Below are 19,685 nucleotides of genomic sequence, written 5' to 3'. Positions count from 1 at the left end.
TTAGACCACTCCTATTTGGAGTATGGGGGGAGGGAATGTACATAACCACAACCCAGCTGCCCCAAGTACCAAGTCATGGTTGTCTTAATATAATGAGGTCATTCACACAATCAAAAACTGTGTTCTACCCGGGTTTGAGAGAGGTGTAGGCTTCCATAGGAACGTAGGAAGCTGCCATATACTGAGTCAGACCATAGGTTCATCTAGCTCAATATTTCCAGAGCAGCTCCATCCCCTAAGGGGAATATCGTAAAGTGTGAACACATCAAGTCTCCCATTCATATGCAACCAGGGCAGACCCTGCTTAGCTAAGGGGACAAGTCATGCTTGCTACCACAAGACCAGCTCTGGACCACAAGACCCGTGGAGAAGCAAGGTAGAAGGAAAACCTGGACAGATGGGATTGTGTGGAAGCAAGATAGGAGGAAAACCTGGGTAGGTTTTCCTCTTATCTTGCTTCCACACAATCACTTCTACCCAGGATTTCCTCCTACCTTGCTGGCACACAACCGAATACTGGGAGCACACACCGCTTCTTCAAAGTCCAGCTTCCGCATCCATAGAGTGTCATGGGAAAAACCATTGTCTGAGTGATTCTTATTTTTGTAGGTATAGACACGTCACGGCATCTAAATATCCTTTCCAAGGCCTTCATTGCAGCCCTACCAAGTGCTAGTCTGCAGCATATTACTTGCCTGCTGACTACAACTCCCATAATCCCCAAGCAAAGGCCATTGCAACTGGGAGTTCTGGGAGTTATAGTCAAGAACATCTGGGTATCCCTGTAAGAGGGAGCACTGTCTCCCACCATCCTTGCTGCCCCCTCCCCTGAAGTCAGCATCACTGGCTGCTACTACGTGGATGACACCAGCCGCTACTGAGGCAAGATGCCAAATGTTGCTTTGCCCCACAACACAGACTGTACACACACAGAATTGGGCTTATGAGAAAAAGGCACTGGGCTTCTTACCTCCTCCCAGATCAGTGATTCTCAAACTTGGGTCCTCAGGTGTTATTGGACTTCAACTCCCATAATCCCCAACCAAAGGCCACTGAGGCTGGGGATTATGGGAGTTGAAGTCCAATAACACCTGAGGACCCAAGTTTGAGAATCCCTGTCCCAGATCCTAGAGAGCTTGCATTGTGCAGCCCAGCTCAGGGGGTGGCCCTGGCAGCTGCTGACAGGGGCTGTGCTGTGCGTGAGGATCCTGCCTTCAGCAGCAGGTTAGACTCCCAAGCCACTTTTCAGCCCTACAATTTCAAGAGAGCACAGCTCAATTTTTGACAAAAAATAAAGAGACGAAATCATGAAAATGGGTCAAGTGTTCCCCCTCCCCTTAAAATTTATGGTTGCATTTAGCAAAGCGGAAACGCCGAAAGCCACGGATACCGAGCCCCATGGGACTGTACTGGTCACTCCCAGCTATCCAAGACCCAGAGCTTCCTCCGCATGCTGAATGAGTTTATAGTGTTCACAAAACATACAATCAGCTCAGCCCCTTTTCCCCATTAATGCTGTTCCCTGAAACGAACCATACACAAAATGACAATGACTAACCTTTGCCTCACAAACCATACACCATCTCATTGTTGTTATGAGCGTGTTTGTTTTTCATGTGTGTCCAGATTATTGTTTGGATCAGAACTGGTCTCTTTTCATAGCAGATTTTCGGAGTCCTCCCTTGGTTGCTTTTATAGGAACCAGTTCTGTAAAGAAATAGGCACAGTCTTAACTTGGATGTTACAGGCTGCTTTGGGATTTACAAGAGTTTGGTGCAATTTGGAAAGAGATTTCCAATTAAGATTGGCTGCTGGAGTGCCCAGTAGAGATGCCAAAGGGCTTGCATTGCCCAGTTGACTAATGTAGGGCAAAGAGGGGTTAGTATATCTGCTCTACTGCACATATGCTTCTCATACATATTAATATCCACCACACACACACACGGAGTAATCAGCTGGTCAATACGGGCCCTGTTGTATCTCTGCTGGGCATCTGCCTTCCTTAGCTAACAGCAGGAGGAGCAGTAGAGAAATAAAGTGGCCAGAATCTTCACAATGGCTAGTTGGCTTGGAGTCAGTGGGACCTCATAGTCATCATCTGTCTGGTCAGTGATGAAGAGCTGTTTTGCCCAGGATATGACCTGGGAACAGCTGGTGCAACATTAGCTTCATTATGTCCCTAATCAGGCATCTACTTCTGTTTTTTTCATTCAAGAAAGTACGTCCCTCTTCAATGAGGTCTTCATTTACCTCCCCCACCCCAGAATATTTATTGGGATGTCTGGAGAGAACATTAGCTGCAAACAAATCTACTCACCAGTAAGAGAGCAGCAATTTGCTGTGTGCAGCAGCAAAGGGTACTAGCCAGCCACCTCACATGCAGGGTTGCCAACTTTTCCTCAACCCTTGCTCTTGTGCTTAAACTGCAGTCTGCTCTGCAGACCCTAAAAGTTCCTATTGCTTCTTTCCAGGACATAAACATAAACAATTCACTTGCTGGTTTCTGAAGAGGAGGAGAGCTGGTCTTGTGGTAGCTGGTCTTTGTCCCCTTAGCTAAGCAAGGTCTGCCCTGGTTGCATATGAATGGAAGGCTTGATGTGTGAGCACTGCAAGATATTCCCCTTAGGGGATGGAGTTGCTCTGGGAAGAACGGAAGGTTTCATGTTCCCTCCCTGGCAGCATCTCTAAGATAGTACAAGATTATTATTTTTTTGTTTTAATAGGACAAGTTTTTTTTAATTGAACCAGCAAACTACCAAAGCATATAGTACGTTGCCAAAGCACAATTATATACAAAGTGGTTGTTTGTACATACAGTAATATATCTACAAAGATTTACACACAAGGATTTGGAAACCAACAGGGTTATAAAGTATATGCAGGCAGTACTGTAACTCAGGGATGGGGGATTACAAGGCACATCAGGTAATGGGGGGGGGGTGGTTTACGTCCAACGTCCATTTCCATAATTTGTCCCATTGCTGTTTAGAAGAGATACACTTGTCTTTTTGCACATAACCATACAAACTTTTCCAGAAGAGATTTACTGTCTCATCCACGTGAACCTCTTGGTCACATCTTTGCCTGCAATCTTGAAGAAGCCGCTGCCAGTCTGTGAAAACAATACTGAGCTTGATGGACGTCTGGTCTGACTCAGTATATGGCAGCTTCCTATGTTCCTAACTATGTAAACTGCTTTGGGAACTTTTTTATTGCTGTTGTTTAGGCAAGGACTGCTGGTCTTGTGGTAGCAAGCATGACTTGTCCCCTTAGGGTCCACCCTGGTTGCATATGAATGGGAGACTTGATGTGTGAGCACTATAAGATATGGAGCTGCTCTGGGAAGAGCAGAAGGTTCCAAGTCCCCTTCCTGGCATCTCCAACATAGGGCTGAGAGAGATTCCTACCTGCAACCTTGGAGAAGTTGCTGCCAGTCAGGACAGACAATACTGAGCTTGATGAACCAATGGTCTGACTCAGGATATGGCAGCTTCCCGTGTTCCTATACTATCAGAGATATAGGGGGCAGGCTAGGTCATTTTTCTTGTCATGTCAACATTATTAATATGGCAGGTGGTAGCCCTTCCTCCAGCAGCAGCTCAAGTGGGAGCACCGCCTGAAGTGATGCTGCCACACCCTTGATGCTGGCCACACCCCTGATGCCAGCATCAGTGGGGTAGTATCAGCCCCACCTCCCTCACATGCACATCTCCAGGCTGCTTAACCTTCTGGGCAGCCATGCATTTAAACTCAAGATTGATCTGGAGCTGATCAGTGGTTTAACAGCCCAGCTGCTCAGAAGGTAACTCTCAAATGCATGGGGTGGGTGGGAAAGGAAGGATCTTCCAGGCTGCCATTCCACAGGGCTAGCTGCTACAGCCCTTTTTCACAGGCGGGGTCTGCTTGCAAAGAAGCCTCCCATTTCCCCCAGAAGATCTGTTTTTGAGGAAAGGCTGTAGCTTGCTAGGAACAGCTTCCCCGCTGTCTGCAGATCTTCAAATTGCACTGTTAACCAAATTATGGTCCGGTTTACTCAATCACCGACCCAAAGCGCAAAAAGGGTGGTAACACGCCATGAGTGTGCCCACCCTGACACCATCTTAAGTACATCTTGACATGCTGTTGGGACATCCTTCAGTCACGTGTGGTGGGCTGTTCATATGAATGGCCCCTAAGCACACACTTGAAAACCATGTTGATGCAAGTTCTAATGTTTCTGTGCATCATGTTAGTGAATGAAAATTCTGGAAGAGCTTAATTAAAACTGCAGCAGTGTCTTCAGTATATCTTTATTTTGTTTAAATTAACTAACACAATATATTTACAAGTAATTTTTGGATGAGTTACGTTGGCTGTCAAAAATATATTGGAACTTGACTTGGATTCCACAAGTAATTTTTTATTTTATTTTATTGTGCTTATTTAAAAAAAACAACAACCCACAACTTGATACATGGATATAAGAATACAAATTGTTAACTCTGTTACCTGTTATTCAGCTAAGCAGGCACAATGTGTAACTGAACACCTTGCAAGATTTTATTAAATACTCTTTTTGGCACAATAAATATTTTATTTTAAAATTACATATGGCAGTATCCAGACTAAATTAGTCATCACTAAGCACCATTGTCATAAATGAGACAAGTTAGTTATGACAAACTTAAGTCCCACTATTTCAATGGGACTTATTCATAACTAACATAATATTGATTCTGTCCACTACATAGATTTCTGATTTGCACCATTTATATTCAAATGCAGCAACACGATGGAAACAAATGGAGAATCAATGCCAAGGTCTTAAATCAGTGCAGAGAAAAAGAAAAAGTTGTAGGTAGCAACAGAAAACCACCTGACCTTTTAGGAAACTATCTTAGAAATAATCTATTAAAATATAAGCATGAAATAATACCATGCAGAGCACATTCATCATTCTGAAAATTTTAAATTATAATCAAAGACCTATTCTTGGAGATCCCAAGAAGATTTTTATAAGCTTCAGATAGCCAGAGGGCAACCTTTCTGTTGTGCAGTAGTTTGCCGTGGGCACAGGAGGGCCAGCCTACAGTCTCCAAATGCAACGGAGATCTCCTGAGTCAGCTCTGTACAGCAAGTCTCATTTGTTAATTGATCATCATGTTACTGATATCCTTTGTTCTCCTAACCACATCCTTTCATCATGAGTTGTGATCAATATTCCCTTTGCATTTTTCACTTATCCGCTCTGCTTTGCAGTACCTTGTGGAATTCTACTTGGCTTCCCAGAACCCCTGTGCTGCCTCCTGATTCTGCCGAGTCCTTCAGATCATCTTTAAGGCCATACATTACAGACTTCAAAAAGTTTCAACAATCATGGCTTCCCACAAAGAATACTGAGGACACTACAGTTTTGTGTGGGAGATGTTAGAAAGTACAAATTCACTCACAAGCCTACACACTACAATCCCTGGGAGTCCCTGTGGGGCAGATATTTATTTCTCTTCTCTTATTTTATTTATTTAACATTTGTATACCGCCCAAAACCTACGTCTCTGGGCGTAATGATATGAAGGTTACTATTTATTATTAGAATACTTATATACCACTTTTCAGCAAAATCACTTCTCAAAGCAGTTGACATAGACAATGGAATGAGAGCACAGTTCCGAGTTCTAGAGGGACACTCAATCTAAAAAGAAGCACACCAGCAAACAGCCACTGAAAGGATGCTGTGCTGTGGTTGAATAGGGACAGTTGATCTCTCCCTGCTAGGTACAGTATAAGGGAGCTATCACTTTAAAATGATCCAGTTAGCAGGGGTGTGGTAAGTGAAGATGGTATAAGCGTATAGTTGACGAAGGATAGCTAATACCTTTATTCTCAGAGGCTACTGCTCTCTGGACAGACTTCTGAGGGTCAGTCACATACACTCTGACCCCTTCATGAGCTGCCTAGCCCTACAAAGGTTGGTGCTATCTAGCAGTGAGGGTTCCATAACTATGAACTTGGGCATTGCCATGCAAAATCCAACAGAGATGTAACATTAATAAATGCAATGTCCTTCACACAACCTTTTAAATATTTTTTTCTTAGTGAAACTGTATGTATACTTTTAATCAAACTTCAAGTTTTGGTAAGTTTGGGGGTCATATAAAATGGCAGCCTGGGCCTCCACTAAGCCATCCCTGTTATAATACAGTTAGGCCTATAGGACTCAGAGCCATTGGGACATAGGGAATGTGCAAGCTAAGCAGGCGGCCAGGTACTTTCTGTAGCTGTCTCACCTTTGAGATCAGAAGTTTACAGATCTGCCATAAATTATATGAATTCCTGCAGTTGGCATAGATCTCAGTGGAGTTCCTGACCTTGCAGACTACAGTATGCAATCCTATTTCAGAGTAAATCCTACTGGTACTCAGTGTGACTTACTTCCCAGTAAACATGAAGAGGATCAGGTTGCAATAGGACAAATGAGGAATTTTCTCTTTTGTGAGCTAATCATTCTTGGTGGCTCAGATTTGAGAGCCACCATTGAGGAAATAATCAATGAGGAAATTGCTAGAAGTTGAGCCAGGCATTGCAGAATCTCTGGGAGTGCAGACAGAGGGCATGCTATGCCTAACTTAAATTTTGTGCAGGGTGGAAAGACAATTTTTGCAGGGAGAAAATATGTTTTGGGGGTTAAAGATGTGGGTTAATAGGTTTGGCAGGGTTAAATAAAATGGGTGGGAAATCTTCCAATGTTTTGCGGGGAACTGTAGCCCTTCTCCTGAGCCAATAGGCTTGAACATGTGACATGACAAGACCCCATATTAGATCCCATCACCTTTCAGTTCAGGCTTGTTTCTTTGACCTGAGCAATAAAGGGATTTGACATTCTCTTCTTCCATACCACAGAGTTAATAAGCTTTTCACCTCCTAGCAACTTGCCCCTTCACATAATCTCATTCTCATCTCTTTCATCAGGAGCTGGGACAAATGGCAACCAAAAGGAAAATCAAGCAGGGCTCAAGTGCTTTATAAAATAAAGGGTTAATTGTTTTAAAATTTGATCATTATATAATTTTTATTCCAAGTAGTAGTTGTGAAACCTACAGGTGACAAACATCTTAAAAGAGGCATTATCTCTTGCACATGTGGGAAGGCCTCTTCTAAAATGATGCCAACTAAAACACATGAGTACATAATCTAAAAACAAAGTATGGAGTTGTTGTTGTTTTGCTTCAGAACTGCTAAATGCAAGTACCCACTTGTAATTTTTAAGCCCACTGCATCAGTGATTGATCATCTATTCGTACTTGAGACAGACGATTCCACAACTCCAAGCCTTTAGTGAGACTTCATGATCGACTTCTTTGTGGTAGTACAAACTGGAGCCCTGATCCAATACATCATTCACCTCCTCTTCCTGTGCTAAGGAAAAAGAAGGTAAAGGACGGTTTGTGAAAATAGTCTGCTCTGCAAAACAAACTATAACCACTGCTTGGATACCCAACAATTACTGATACACTGTAATTGGCTGTCAATCAGCGGACAAATGTTTAAGAATGAGATACTAGTGGCTCGATCTTATAACGGTCCATCAAATGACTTTTGCAAATATTGCACCAGAAACCTACATTGATGTCTTCACCCTCTGTCAGCGTTAATCATAACATATAAGAAGCAGTGGCTGGTGGAAGGTGGGTGGGGGTGGGTGGGAACAAGGCTGAGTATACCTTTAATAGCAGGGTAAATGCTCCCGCCCGCCCAGCATCCCAGGTGGACAAAAAGCCACCCACCCCACCCCCGACACTCAGGTAGTGGGTGCACTTGCATGGTGGCCATATGAGAGGTCAGCACGGCAGGTTATTGCCATACTGACCTCTCCAATGACTTCTGCACAAATGCATTGGAGTGATGGGGGCAGGGCAAGTAGCCTGTTTCCACTTAGGATGCTGGGTGGCCACAGCAGGAGCATTTACTGCCATCAAAGATATACTCAGCCTTTCGTCCCCCACCCACCCCACCCCGCCCCAGTTTCCACCCGCTGCCACTGTGTACAAGGCTCTAAACCTGATTTCAGATATGCCCAGGGGCGGCCCTTCCATGAGGCATGATGAGCATGTTGCCTCAAGTGGCAAATTATTGGGGCACCAGCAGGGTGTCAAGATGCCCTCCACTGCCCCACCTCCCTCACTCTGTTGCCACCCCTCATCCAGGCAGCTTTTTGCTGTTTGGCAAAGAGACACTCCTCTTGTTCTCACTGCTGCCACTAGGGCTGTCCTTAGGGCATGGCAAGCAGGGCGACTGCCCCGGGCCCCGCTCTTTTAACCCCCATTAGAATTAACTAGAAGGGGCCCCCACACTGGCTGATTTGCCCTGGGCCCCATACCCCGCCAGGGCTCTCTAAGGACAGCCATGGCCGCCACCATCTCCTTTTCACTCTCACATGCTGTTGGACTGATGAAGAGGAGGGGAGGAAGCAGAAGAGGAAATGAGGCAAGGGCATTAGAATACGGGAGAAGCTCTATAAGAACATATCCCATACTCGACTGTCCTTTCTTCTGCTTACTCCCCCTTCTTATTATCAGTCCAGAAGAAAACAAGGGAGAAGAGGTGTGTGAGTATGCATTATGTGTCACATGGCAGTGGCTATCGCCACCACAAAGGAAAAGGAGGCAGCAGAGGTGATAGATAGTGTGTGTGAATGCATCCATGACACAAAATCAAGTGGTGGCAGAGACTATTGCCACTACTTGAAAAAAAAAGGAAAGGGGGTGAGGAAGTATAACTTGGTACCCTGCTGCCTTAGGTGCAAAGAGGTCTTGGACTGCCACTGCATGAGTCAGCACAGCAGTCAGATCCTGATGGGGCTGTCATCCACCCAAGCATGGTTTGGAAGCTATGGGACAACCAGACCAGTGTTGGCTAGCACAGAGTTGGCTAGGACACGGGGTTAGCACAGCTGGTTCTGCTTCATGAGAGGGTCTTGCTTCACCAGTCAACCTTGAGGCTACTAGTATATTTGGCACAATTAGTCCTTTAGAAGATTGTAAGATAAAAAGTAATCAAAGCAGGCGGTAGGAGATGGATGCCAAATATGGAGTTTAAATATGCAGCACCTTGATGCCGTGAAGGTAATCTGGAAGCAGGTATCCAAGCATCCATCCTCCCCATCTCACAAATAAAAGACTGCCATGAGGAGGGCAGAATCTCTCATATCCAGCACTAGGAAACGTGAATGTGGAATTCTTGCATTGCCTGCATATTGGTGCAAAAATTCCATAGTTGCTGTGCAGGGCAGCAAGTGTGGGGGTGGATGATGGAGGCTCAGTCCAAGCTTTCCTGTATCCCTTGCAATGGGTGGTCAGCACCATGAAAACTAACAGTGCTCAACCTCTGCTAGGCAGGAGGAATGGGATTTCAGTGATTACAGCAGCAAGAGCATGGATTTTTCTGTGGGACATCTACACAACAGCCTGGTTGAATAGCTATTCCCTAGGCTGAGAATCATTGTTCTAGCAAAAGTGGTCTAGGGATCTTTCTCGCTCGCTCACTCTCCTCACCCAGCTACAGCTTTCAGGATCATTTACCAGAAGCCATGACAGCTAAAAGTGGTATAAATCAATATATGTTTGTAGGACAGTCATGCCCAAAATTGGGGCACGAGTTGCTTTGGCTATCCCTTTCAAGTAAGGACTTCAAGGTTGTTGGCTGGCACAACTCATCAAGGACTCCTAAGGTCACTTGGATCCAGGCTCTGATATGAAATGCACCATTTTGCCTCAACTTCACCCAAATGCTTTCGGATTAGTCTGTACAGCATCAGTGCCAATTCTAGCAAACCTTGCAAAAGCAGCATGCTGCTGCCTGTGCAGAGAGTGCATCTGTATCCTGTGGCTGGTCACACCTCCTGATGTGATGGGTCAACATGCTTCTGATGCATCACACTAGGGGGGCATGGCCGGCTATGGCGCACAGACACGCCACCCATCATTGCATCCCAGCTGGTGAGTGCATGAGCAAAGCACTTGCTGGCTGAGAGAGGCCAACAGGCGGTGTTTCTGTTGGCCACTGGCTGCCCTGGCATGGTGGGGCAGCCTCAGGCAGCAGCCAGAGGACATTAGTCCCCCTCTGCCTGCCCAGTGATAACCACACACCTGACTCCAGACCTTCCATGGGGATGGGGGAGGGGAGGGTAAGGAGGTCTCTCAGCACCTTTTGCAAACTATAATTTCCTGAATTCTTTGGAGGAAATCGATATTTGCTTTTGTTAATCTGATGAGGTCATCCTTTTGTGGTCACCACCTTCCAATATGAACAGGGGGCTATTATGGCATGACTGTATGAGATTTAGTTAGTGCATCATTCATGGCTCATACCAGGCTGTTTTGCTATATGAGCCCCTGGTGGCGCAGTGGTAAAAAAACTGCCGCCCTGTAACCAGAAGGTTACAAGTTCGATCCTGACCAGGGGCTCAAGGTTGACTCAGCCTTCCATCCTTCCGAGGTCGGTAAAATGAGTACCCAGAACGTTGGGGGCAATATGCTAAAAAATTGTAAACCGCTTAGAGAGCTCCGGCTATAGAGCGGTATATAAATGTAAGTGCTATTGCTGTAAGTGCTATATGTGAATGTAGCAACAATTTGCCCATCTGGATTCTTCTAATCTTGACAGACCTATGACAATGGCTCTCTTATATAAGCTAATCACTCAGGCTTATATGTACACTACAAACATATTGGCTTGCTACCAGGTCAACAATCAGGGTTTCCTCCAAAGAATACTGGGAATTATAGTTTGGCGAGGATGCTGAGAGAGATCCTTAACCCCTCCCTCACATACCTGCAGTTTCCAGGATTCCCTAGTGGGAGAGATTTATTGCTAAAACCGTTTCAGTCTGCAGTGCAGATATGTACTCAGATTCTACAGGTACAGAGCAATACATCATGATAAGCCTCTGTTAAATAGAGAATTTACAATCCGCCCCACCCCCACCCACCCCACCACCAATAGTCTGCTTTTATTTTAATTGGCAAAATACTAATCATTATGACAGGCAAGATTTGTGTGGAGGGCAGGCCTAGATGTGGTAGGAACTCCTGGTTGATAGAATAGTTTAATATCTATGATATTATTGTATAAAAATAGGAAGAAATAAAGAACAGTTCAGTGATAGGTGACTATAAAGCTACAACCTTTTGTTTGTCTTAAATTATTTGTGCTGATTTGCATTCATCCTCTTTCTATCCACTGCCAGTCTGTGCAAATGACAGTTCCTTTGAGTTAAAATGCTAAGCAGGAGTTCTCAAACCTGGGTCCTGATTACAGTTCCCATCATCTCCAGCCACAATGGCCTTTGCAACACATTGCCTCACATTGGGCTGATAGGAGTTGTAGTCCAGCAACATCTGAGGCCCAAATTTGAGAACCTCTGTGCTAAGGCAATAAACACTACTTTTCTCTTTCATAAGAGTAAATCAAGATGTGTCTGTTTAGATACCCAGGAACACAGCTTGCTTTTCCATTTTCCTTTCCAGCAGTTCCTTTAAACTCTTGTTTCTGTGTGGGAAGTATAGGTAGTCAGAGAGAGACTGAGTGAGTCTGTTATTTTCAAAGGGGCTAAAGCTCAGGTGTTCCTCCTTGTTATTCACCAAGCCTCTCTCTCGTTGGCTTCCCTTCCCTTTGTTTTCTTTCCTCTTCTTTTGTTCTCCGTTCAGCATTTTCTCATTCCCATCACAGTAGGACTCTCTGAAGTCTTTCATTTTGTGTTCTGATTGGCCAGAAAGGTCCGACAGTGTGTACGACTTGTCAGCGTGATACGTACTGGGACTGTACTGCTCTGCCCCATAGCAGTGGTCTTCCTCTTCCTCATGACATGAGCTTCCTTTGGCACTCTCGCCATCAGACTGAAATAAATGTCCTTTCCCTTGGCTTTTTTGGGAAAGGTCAAAGGGTTCTTCCTGTTCCAGGCTTCTTGGGGCATCTGTTTGTGATGCTCTCATTCTTTCTCTTCCAAGCCCTAGGAGGGTTAAAACAATCATTAATATGTTGTCAGCGTTCCTGCGGCAAGGAATTCTCCAAGGCAACCTTTCTGCCCTCCAGCACTAAATTCTAGGCATGGGCACGGCCTCAGAGCTGGGGAAGGAGGGAAGTTCATTCACTCCCTTCTTCTCCTATCAGCGGGAGCAAAAAGGCCTGAGCTCCTCTCTGGGAGACAGTCAGACCAACATGCCTGTCCCGGCTGATCTTCTCATCCTCGGCAGCCCCTGACTTAAATAGAGCCCTGCATTTCAGACACTCCTCCCACCTTCCCACCTGCTCCATCTTCCCTGGCTGGGCCAGTGTCGTGGCCAGCCAGAGGCGTATCTAGGGAAAATAGTGCCTAGGGCAAGCACTGAAATTGCGCCACCTGTCCAAACATCTGACACCCATCTTTAAGATAACTTTACCATAATATAAGCTGAAAAATACAAGTCAAGCTCGTTAGTCTTTTAATGTTTCAAAAACTACAGTGGACGTAGCCAGACCAAAAAATGCTCGAAAACTACACATTTTAGTATGCTGGGGCTCATGAAATACCCAAATACTATGTGGAGGTGTACTTGGAAAACTAAACAGAAGTGCCTGTCTAATTCTCTACTATGCATTGTAGCATCACTATTACATAAGTTTTAAAAATAAATGGAGAATTTGACTTTTCCCAGATACTAGGGCCTTGCAAAGGCCATTTGAGCATGCGTGGTGGCCATTTTGTTTTGGTAGCCATTAAAAAATTTTTTTCATTTTAAAAAATGGCGCCCCTCTTCAAGTGGCGCCTGGGGCACGTGCCCTGCCTGCCCTACCCTAGATAAGCCCCTGTGGCCAGCCAACCCCTGGCTCCCAAAAGGGACTTGTTCTCTAACTCCACCCCCTTCCTTAATATCTCTGCACCCATTTGCAGTTGTGGAGTTAATATCGTGGCTATTCCCTCTCCACCAAACTGCTGTCTCATGGGCTGTCCCTGCCCGTCCCCCAGCAGCTGCTGCACGTCTCTCCGAGCCCTCCCTGACTCCTGAGAGGTAATTACTGGGGTTTCCTTGGCGTTTGGAGCCTCCGGCTTCCCTTGGCACCCTGCCGTTTGGCTGGGTACACAACCCTGTCTCACGGGGGAGGGTAGGAACTCCCGACATACGTTAATAGGTAACATGCCTGTTTTGTAATTAAAATAACTCTAATCTGTATTTCTGGACAGAATATTTCACTGTTAGCCCAACGTTCCTAGCGACTTATCTTACAATTAATAGTTCATTTGGCATTCCCACCATTAAGGGGAGAGCATTTATTGGGGCAGTACTTGGTCCCAGCTTAGCCTGACATGAAAATAAGGCAGTTCACACAAGAGAAAACTGGGTAGGACAAGTGCCCTACCTCACTGCAGGAGCTGTGTGCACTCCCGATTTTTTTAATTGTGTGTGAGCAAACAATTAGGTACAGTAGGAGGAGTGGGGGGGATCGTGTGTGTGAGAGAGGAGCTGAGTAGGACAGCTTTTCCTTTTACCTTGTTAAAATGCTAAACACAAGAGCTGGGTAAGATGATCAATTGCCACTCTTTCACACATGGTCACTGATCCTATCCAGTTCGTGATCATGTAAACTGCCATTAACGTCGCACCATTTAGACCAGTTTTATGAAATATCCAGGACACAAAAGAAAGCTTATGCTAGTTACACTGGCTGTGGAATAACTCAGAGGTATTTAATTTTCTGCTCACCAAACAATTGTCATCTTACTCATTATGTCTCTGTGAAGTGGGAAGATGATTTTTAAGATCCCTCCTGAGCTGACTTGTTGAAGCTTGACAGCTGGATTCAGGCTCTGCACAGATGTTGATAACCTGACTAATTTGTCCTCAGGGCTATATACCAGGGATTCTCAATGTTGGGTCCCCAGATGCTATTGCCGCCTTGAGATTTTCTTAATGAAAGGTGGGGTATAAATTTAACAATAACAATAACAATAAATAAATTGGACTTCAACTCCCATAATCCCCAGCCAAAGGCCACTGGGGCTGAGGATTATGGGAGATGGCCCAATAACATCTGGGGACCCAACATTGAGAATCCCTGCTATATACAGTCCCCTGGCTAGGTGTGTTTATGGAACAGGGAACCCGGTTCGGTTCAAATCAAACTGGACTCAAACCGAACTGGGCCTGGTTCAGTTCCGTGCATGTCAGGCCGGGCTCCAATTCGGCAAAGGCCAAACTGGTTTGGGCCCGGCTCGAGGGGGGGTGAATTTTTTTAAAAAAATAATAATTAAAGAAAACTTACTGCCAGGTCCAGTGAGCTGTGGGAAGTGCTGCTGCAGCTGCTGAGACATGTTCCCCACTGGCCTCCCCCAGTCTTTTTGGGGCCTTTTCAGCCCATTTCCAGGCCTTTGGGGCCTTCTCCCTGCTCGCAATGGCCATTTTGAAGGCCACTGCGCATGTGCACTGGCCATTTGCGTGCCCAGGTCCAGGTGGAATATTTAGAAGATAATTTAGACCCCTTCAATGCTATGGATCAAATCCAGTTTATATCCATTTTTAAAAAACTGAAAATGAATGCCTAGTACCTCAAATTTATACCTGCAACAGCTCATGAAACTAACATAACTACAATAACATTATTTGCTTGATGAGTGAGGAAAGTCCAACATAAACAGGTTATGACCAAATATTGGCATCAAGGCTGCAGTAGTCCTGAAACTGAGATACCGGAGATGTCAAGCAGGAGTTGTCCTGTGTGCCCCACTGGTGACCTTCAGTGATACTGGCTCACCTGTAAGAGCTACCCAGACACTGGAACAGTCAGTGCATGTCATATGAGAAGTTCTGATCCTAAATTGCTTCCAGATCAGGTATGTTTCTTTCACCTGCATGACAAAGCAACAGAATTTGCTGCTTGCCTCTCTCCTTGGATTTTGCATAGTGTCCTCTTATTTGGCAAGAGCTGGGTCACTTAGGGACATCGAGTGCCTGACTGTGTGGCACACAAAGTACATTTCAATTGTTGCCTAGGTGAACTGATATTTTATTGAATGTAATGCAAAATAAGCCTGGTTGCCAGTCATTTACCTTGAGAACGAAATGCTCTTTCCATGACTCCATGTTTGACTTTCATGTGTCTGGTGAGGTTCCCCTTCAAGGTGAATTTGCTGGGACAGTAGAGGCATTTGAATGGCTTGCTGTCTGAATGCAAGTGCATGTGTCCCATTAAATTATGCATTCGATTAAATTCCTTTCCGCACAGCTGTCAAAAGACCAATGACAATCAAAGTGATTTATTCTGTAGATGCATTTTCTAGAAGAGAGCATTTTGTTTGCTTGAGTTCAAGCCTGTTGCAGATGAGACACTTTCTCAGCAACTCTGCAGCTGACCATTTTGAATTGTGCTTATAGGAGAAATCTGAATGGCTTCTTCTGCTGATGTACCCATCAGGTATATAGGTATCCAGTTCCATTCCCTCTTTAGAATCTGGATCTATGGGTTAACTGGCCCAAAATAAAGGGATATGAGGTGGGGGGGTGGCTTTGCAGAATTAGATCTGATTTAAATATGTTAGGGTCGTGGGGAAAACAGTTACCCATGTTAAGCATGGCTGCCATCTTATGTAAAAAAATTTACAACATGTATTGGGCCATTTATCAGAAGTTTTGATGGTATAAGGAGAGCAGAGCTGTGCACCTAAGTGCTAGCAGCTAGGTTATGGCTTGTTGCCCAGGTGCAAAATATCATGGTACATCCTAGAAATAAACTTCTATCCACACTCAGCTAATCAGAAATAACTAAGTGTAAGTTAAAGGTAAAGTGTGCTGTCAAGTCGATTAAAACTCCTGGTGCCCACAGAGCCCTGTGGTTTTCTTTGATAGAATACAAAGAGGGGTTTACCATTGCATCCTCCCGCACATGGACATCATTCTATGGACATCATTCTATAATAGGCCAAAGTTTATCCATAATTGCTGGATAGTTCACCAGAGGGATGGCCTTTTGCAGCTAACTGATATGGACTAGGGATGTGCACAAAAATCTTTGGCACCAACGGGAGTCGCTCTTTAAGGACGGGGGAGGGTGTACTGTACCCCTCCTGCCGCATTTCCTCCGCCGGTGCGCTGTTGATTTTAAGCCCCTCGCGGCGGCGGCGTTCCTCCCTGCTGCCCCGTTTCCCCCGTCGGCCGGAAGTGGCCAGAAGCCATGAGCGCGCGTGCGCCCGTCGTACGTGCGCGTGCACACGGAAGAAAGGCGCATGCGCACGCATGACGGGCGCACGCACGCTCGCGACTTCCGGCCACTTCCGGCCGATGGGGGAAACGGGGCGGCAGGGAGGAACGCTGCAGCCCCGAGGGGCTTAAAATCAACAGCGCGCCGGCAGGGGAAATGCGGCAGGAGGGGTGAGTACACCCTCCCCTGCCCTTAAAGTGCTACCCCCGTCAGCGTTTCGGCGCTGAAACCGCCCCCAGCGCCGAAACGTTTCGGAGGCCTTCATAATGGCCTCCGAAACGTTTCGGGCACAAGCCTAATATGGACTTCGATGCTGCTGATACTCACTAAGGCTTGAGCATTAAGTGAGATGGGAGCTTGTCTGCTGAATGTTGTTGGAATTGAAGGGGTATTTCCAGATGGCAATAAAATGTGGGATTTTGAAAGCTTCTGCATAAGCTTCAAAAGCCATCTTACTCACAGACCACATGCTCGCTTGGGCTTCTGCACTCCTTCCTAGCACAATCTTACTTTCCCCACACACACCAAGCAGGGACCTTGTGTGATTTTTGCAGTGCCACCTGCTGATTAGCTTTTGCATTTCAAGACGAACCCACCCCTTTTCCCATTTTGCCAAAAATAGCACAAGGACAGAGAGGAGAGCTGGTCTTGTGATAGCAAGCATGACTTGTCCCCTTAGCTAAGCAGGGTCCACTCTGGTTGCATATGAATGGGAGACTTGATGTGTAAGCACTGTAAGATATTCCCCTAAGGGGATGGAGCCGCTCTGGGAAGAGCAGAAGGTTCCCAGTTCCCTCTCTGGCTACTCCAAGATAGGGCTGAGAGAGACTCCTGCCTGCAACCTTGGAGAAGCCGCTGCCAGTCTGTGAAGACAATACTGAGCTAGATGGACCAACGGTCTGACTCAGTACATGGCAGCTTCCTATATGCCTATATTCCTATGACTTTGCAGCTTCTAATGAATAAATCTGTATGATACATCTGCTTCAGAATATCTGTTGCATTATGGGGTCTTAACACAACTGATCTAATATTGCCCTTTGAATTTCCTACGATCTCTGGTTGGCAACGTACCAACCTAATATAGGGCCAACATTGTCAAGCTGAGTTCATATCTAAGATTATGAATTTCGGCTCTGTGTCAGGTTGGTGCATTGCTAACCAGAGATTGTAGGAAATTTATGGGTTTACATGATCATTCTACAGGATCATACATGCAGTGGGAATCTACAGATTCCCATTGAGCCAGTATTAGATTTTGCTGCTGCCAGTCTGGTTCCAGGCCTGCTCAACTTCGGCCCTCCTGTAGATGTTGGCCTACAACTCACATAATCCCTGGCTATTGGCCACTGTGGCTGAGGATTCTGGGAGTTGTAGTCCAAAAACAGCTGTGGGGGGCAGGGGCTAAGTTGAGCAGGCCTGGAAGACAATATTGAGCTAGATAGACCAAAGGTCTGACTTAGTATATGGCAGCTTCCTATGTTCCTAGATCGATTGTATATCTGTCCTATATGCTTATGTGTGGGTGGATTCTTCTTGGAATGCAAAAGCAGGCCAGCAGGACAGGTGATGCCTCACAAATCAGATTAGGTCCCTGCTTAGTGTGACCAAAGTATAAGATCATGCTAGGAAGGAGCACAGAAGCCTATGTATATGGACCGTAAGACAGCAGCTAACATTTCTTAAGTTTACCCATAAACATATAATGTGACAAACAGGTGTTTTAAAGCACAAGTATCATAAAGGTTCATTTTATCAGAAGCTGGCAGAGTGTGCCTTCACTGCAAACCCAGATTTCTGGCTGTGTGCAGCTCTGTGTGTGTGTGTGTGAGAGAGAGAGAGAGAGAGAGAGAGAGTGGGGTGGGGGGATAAACTTGTTCAGAAACTCGGGCAGGATTTAATGCTGCTGTGTCCTTCCAGGGGATGGCAATGACTGGAAAGGATGTGTTTGGAATTAAAACTTCTAATGGTAAAGGAAATCATGCCTGGAATGTTGCAGGAAAGTGAAACAGATGAAGAGGGGGGTTGTGCATTTCCTCTTCAGGCCGCGTGACGCCTTGGTTTCTTAATTAATCTTTGATTTGCTCATGCTTCTGTATTCTGTAGCCCAGAGTAGCCCCACCCAGAGCCATTCTTTCGCAATCATTCTTCTAGAAGGCCTTAATAGAGTCTCTGCTCTCTTGGGCATGCAGTTATTTGCTTTTGTTATAAAACAAAATGTTTGAATGCCACAGAAAAAAAAGAAAGATGGATGTAAACTGGAAGCACTTTTGGCACAGTGTGGCACTGAATCTCCCTGTGGAGTTTTGGGCAGAACAATTGAAATGGCTCTTGCCCACCCAGTACTCTGAGTGCCAGGATGTTTTCCTTCCATCCAACCGTGGTAGCAGGGTGACCACACCAGTGTTCCCTGTAACAGGGATCCCCAGATGTTGTTGACTGCAACTCCCATCATGCCCAGCTGCAATTACCTTTGACTGGGAATGATGGGAGTTGCAGTCAACAGCATCTGGGAATCCCTGTTATAGGGGACATTGGTCCACACCCTTTCTTGCGGTGGTGTGGTACAACACATAGACCTTATAGACATAGGAACATAGGACGCTGCCATATACTGAGTCAGACCATTGGTCTATCTAGCTCAGTATTGTCTTCACAGACTGGCAGCGGCTTCTCCAAGGTTGCAGGCAGGAATCTCTCTCAGCCCTATCTTGGAGAAGCCAGAGAGGGAACTTGAAACCTTCTGCTCTACCCAGAGCGGCTCCATCCCCTTAGGGGAATATCTTACAGTGCTCACACTTCTAGTCTCCCATTCGAATGCAACCAGGGCAGACCCTGCTTAGCTAAGGGGACAAGTCATGCTTGCTAACACAAACCACCAATTAGCTGATGGGAGGTGAAACCACCACTTAACTAATTGCAGGTGAAATTTTCAAATAGTAAAGCTCACATGCTCACTATACTTTTACAGAACTATTTTGGGCAGAAAGACACTATGGCATGGTACGTGAGATGGAGCAAAACAATGTGGTTATGATGAACCTGTCATTTAGACGAATCTGTTGCCTGCCTGCTTGCCCACTGCTGCCTGTCTTGGGGGTGGCCTGTAGGACTCTGGCTGCTGCTGCTTTATTGGAAGTTTGTACAGGACTGAGGCCAGGGGTGAGTCAGCCTGGATACTACATGCCCAGACTAGCCAACTCTGGGCCTATATAGGTACACTCTCTGTGGCGGCGGGCCTGGCAGTGGCAGGGCCACCACCAGAGCGGCGACACCAAATGGGGCTGAACGTTTGGGGGAGCCTCTTCAGTGGTCAGTGAGGGCAAGAGCCAGTCCCTCTGGCCCAGGAACTTACGTGTGTGTGTGTTCTGGTTGTGTGTTAGTGGTGTGTGGGTATTTTATATTTTTAGCTTCTGTTGTTTTAAGTCTTGGGTAAGATTGGTTTATAATGTGTCTAGGTTTGTCTGGAGATAGGG

The 19,685-nt window shown here is 45.7% G+C and overlaps 1 protein-coding gene across 3 annotated transcripts in view; it reads right to left on the bottom strand.

The window, feature by feature from the left end:
* Positions 1 to 4,273: 4,273 nt before the first annotated feature.
* The window catches only part of ZNF366 (zinc finger protein 366), a 56,303-nt gene continuing 40,891 nt past the window's right edge, over positions 4,274 to 19,685 (bottom strand). For all 3 annotated transcript variants that reach the window (XM_053288152.1, XM_053288153.1, XM_053288151.1), the window contains 2 exons: positions 15,063 to 15,237; positions 4,274 to 11,986 (listed from right to left, as the gene is read on the bottom strand). In XM_053288152.1, coding sequence (XP_053144127.1) covers positions 11,460 to 11,986; positions 15,063 to 15,237 — 702 coding nt within the window. In that variant the 3' untranslated portion in view covers positions 4,274 to 11,459. The remainder of the gene's footprint in view (positions 11,987 to 15,062; positions 15,238 to 19,685) is intronic.

Source organism: Hemicordylus capensis, chromosome 2 (genome assembly GCF_027244095.1).
Source record: "Hemicordylus capensis ecotype Gifberg chromosome 2, rHemCap1.1.pri, whole genome shotgun sequence".
Classification (NCBI taxonomy): domain Eukaryota; kingdom Metazoa; phylum Chordata; class Lepidosauria; order Squamata; family Cordylidae; genus Hemicordylus; species Hemicordylus capensis.
This window is presented reverse-complemented; position numbering and strand designations above follow the sequence as displayed.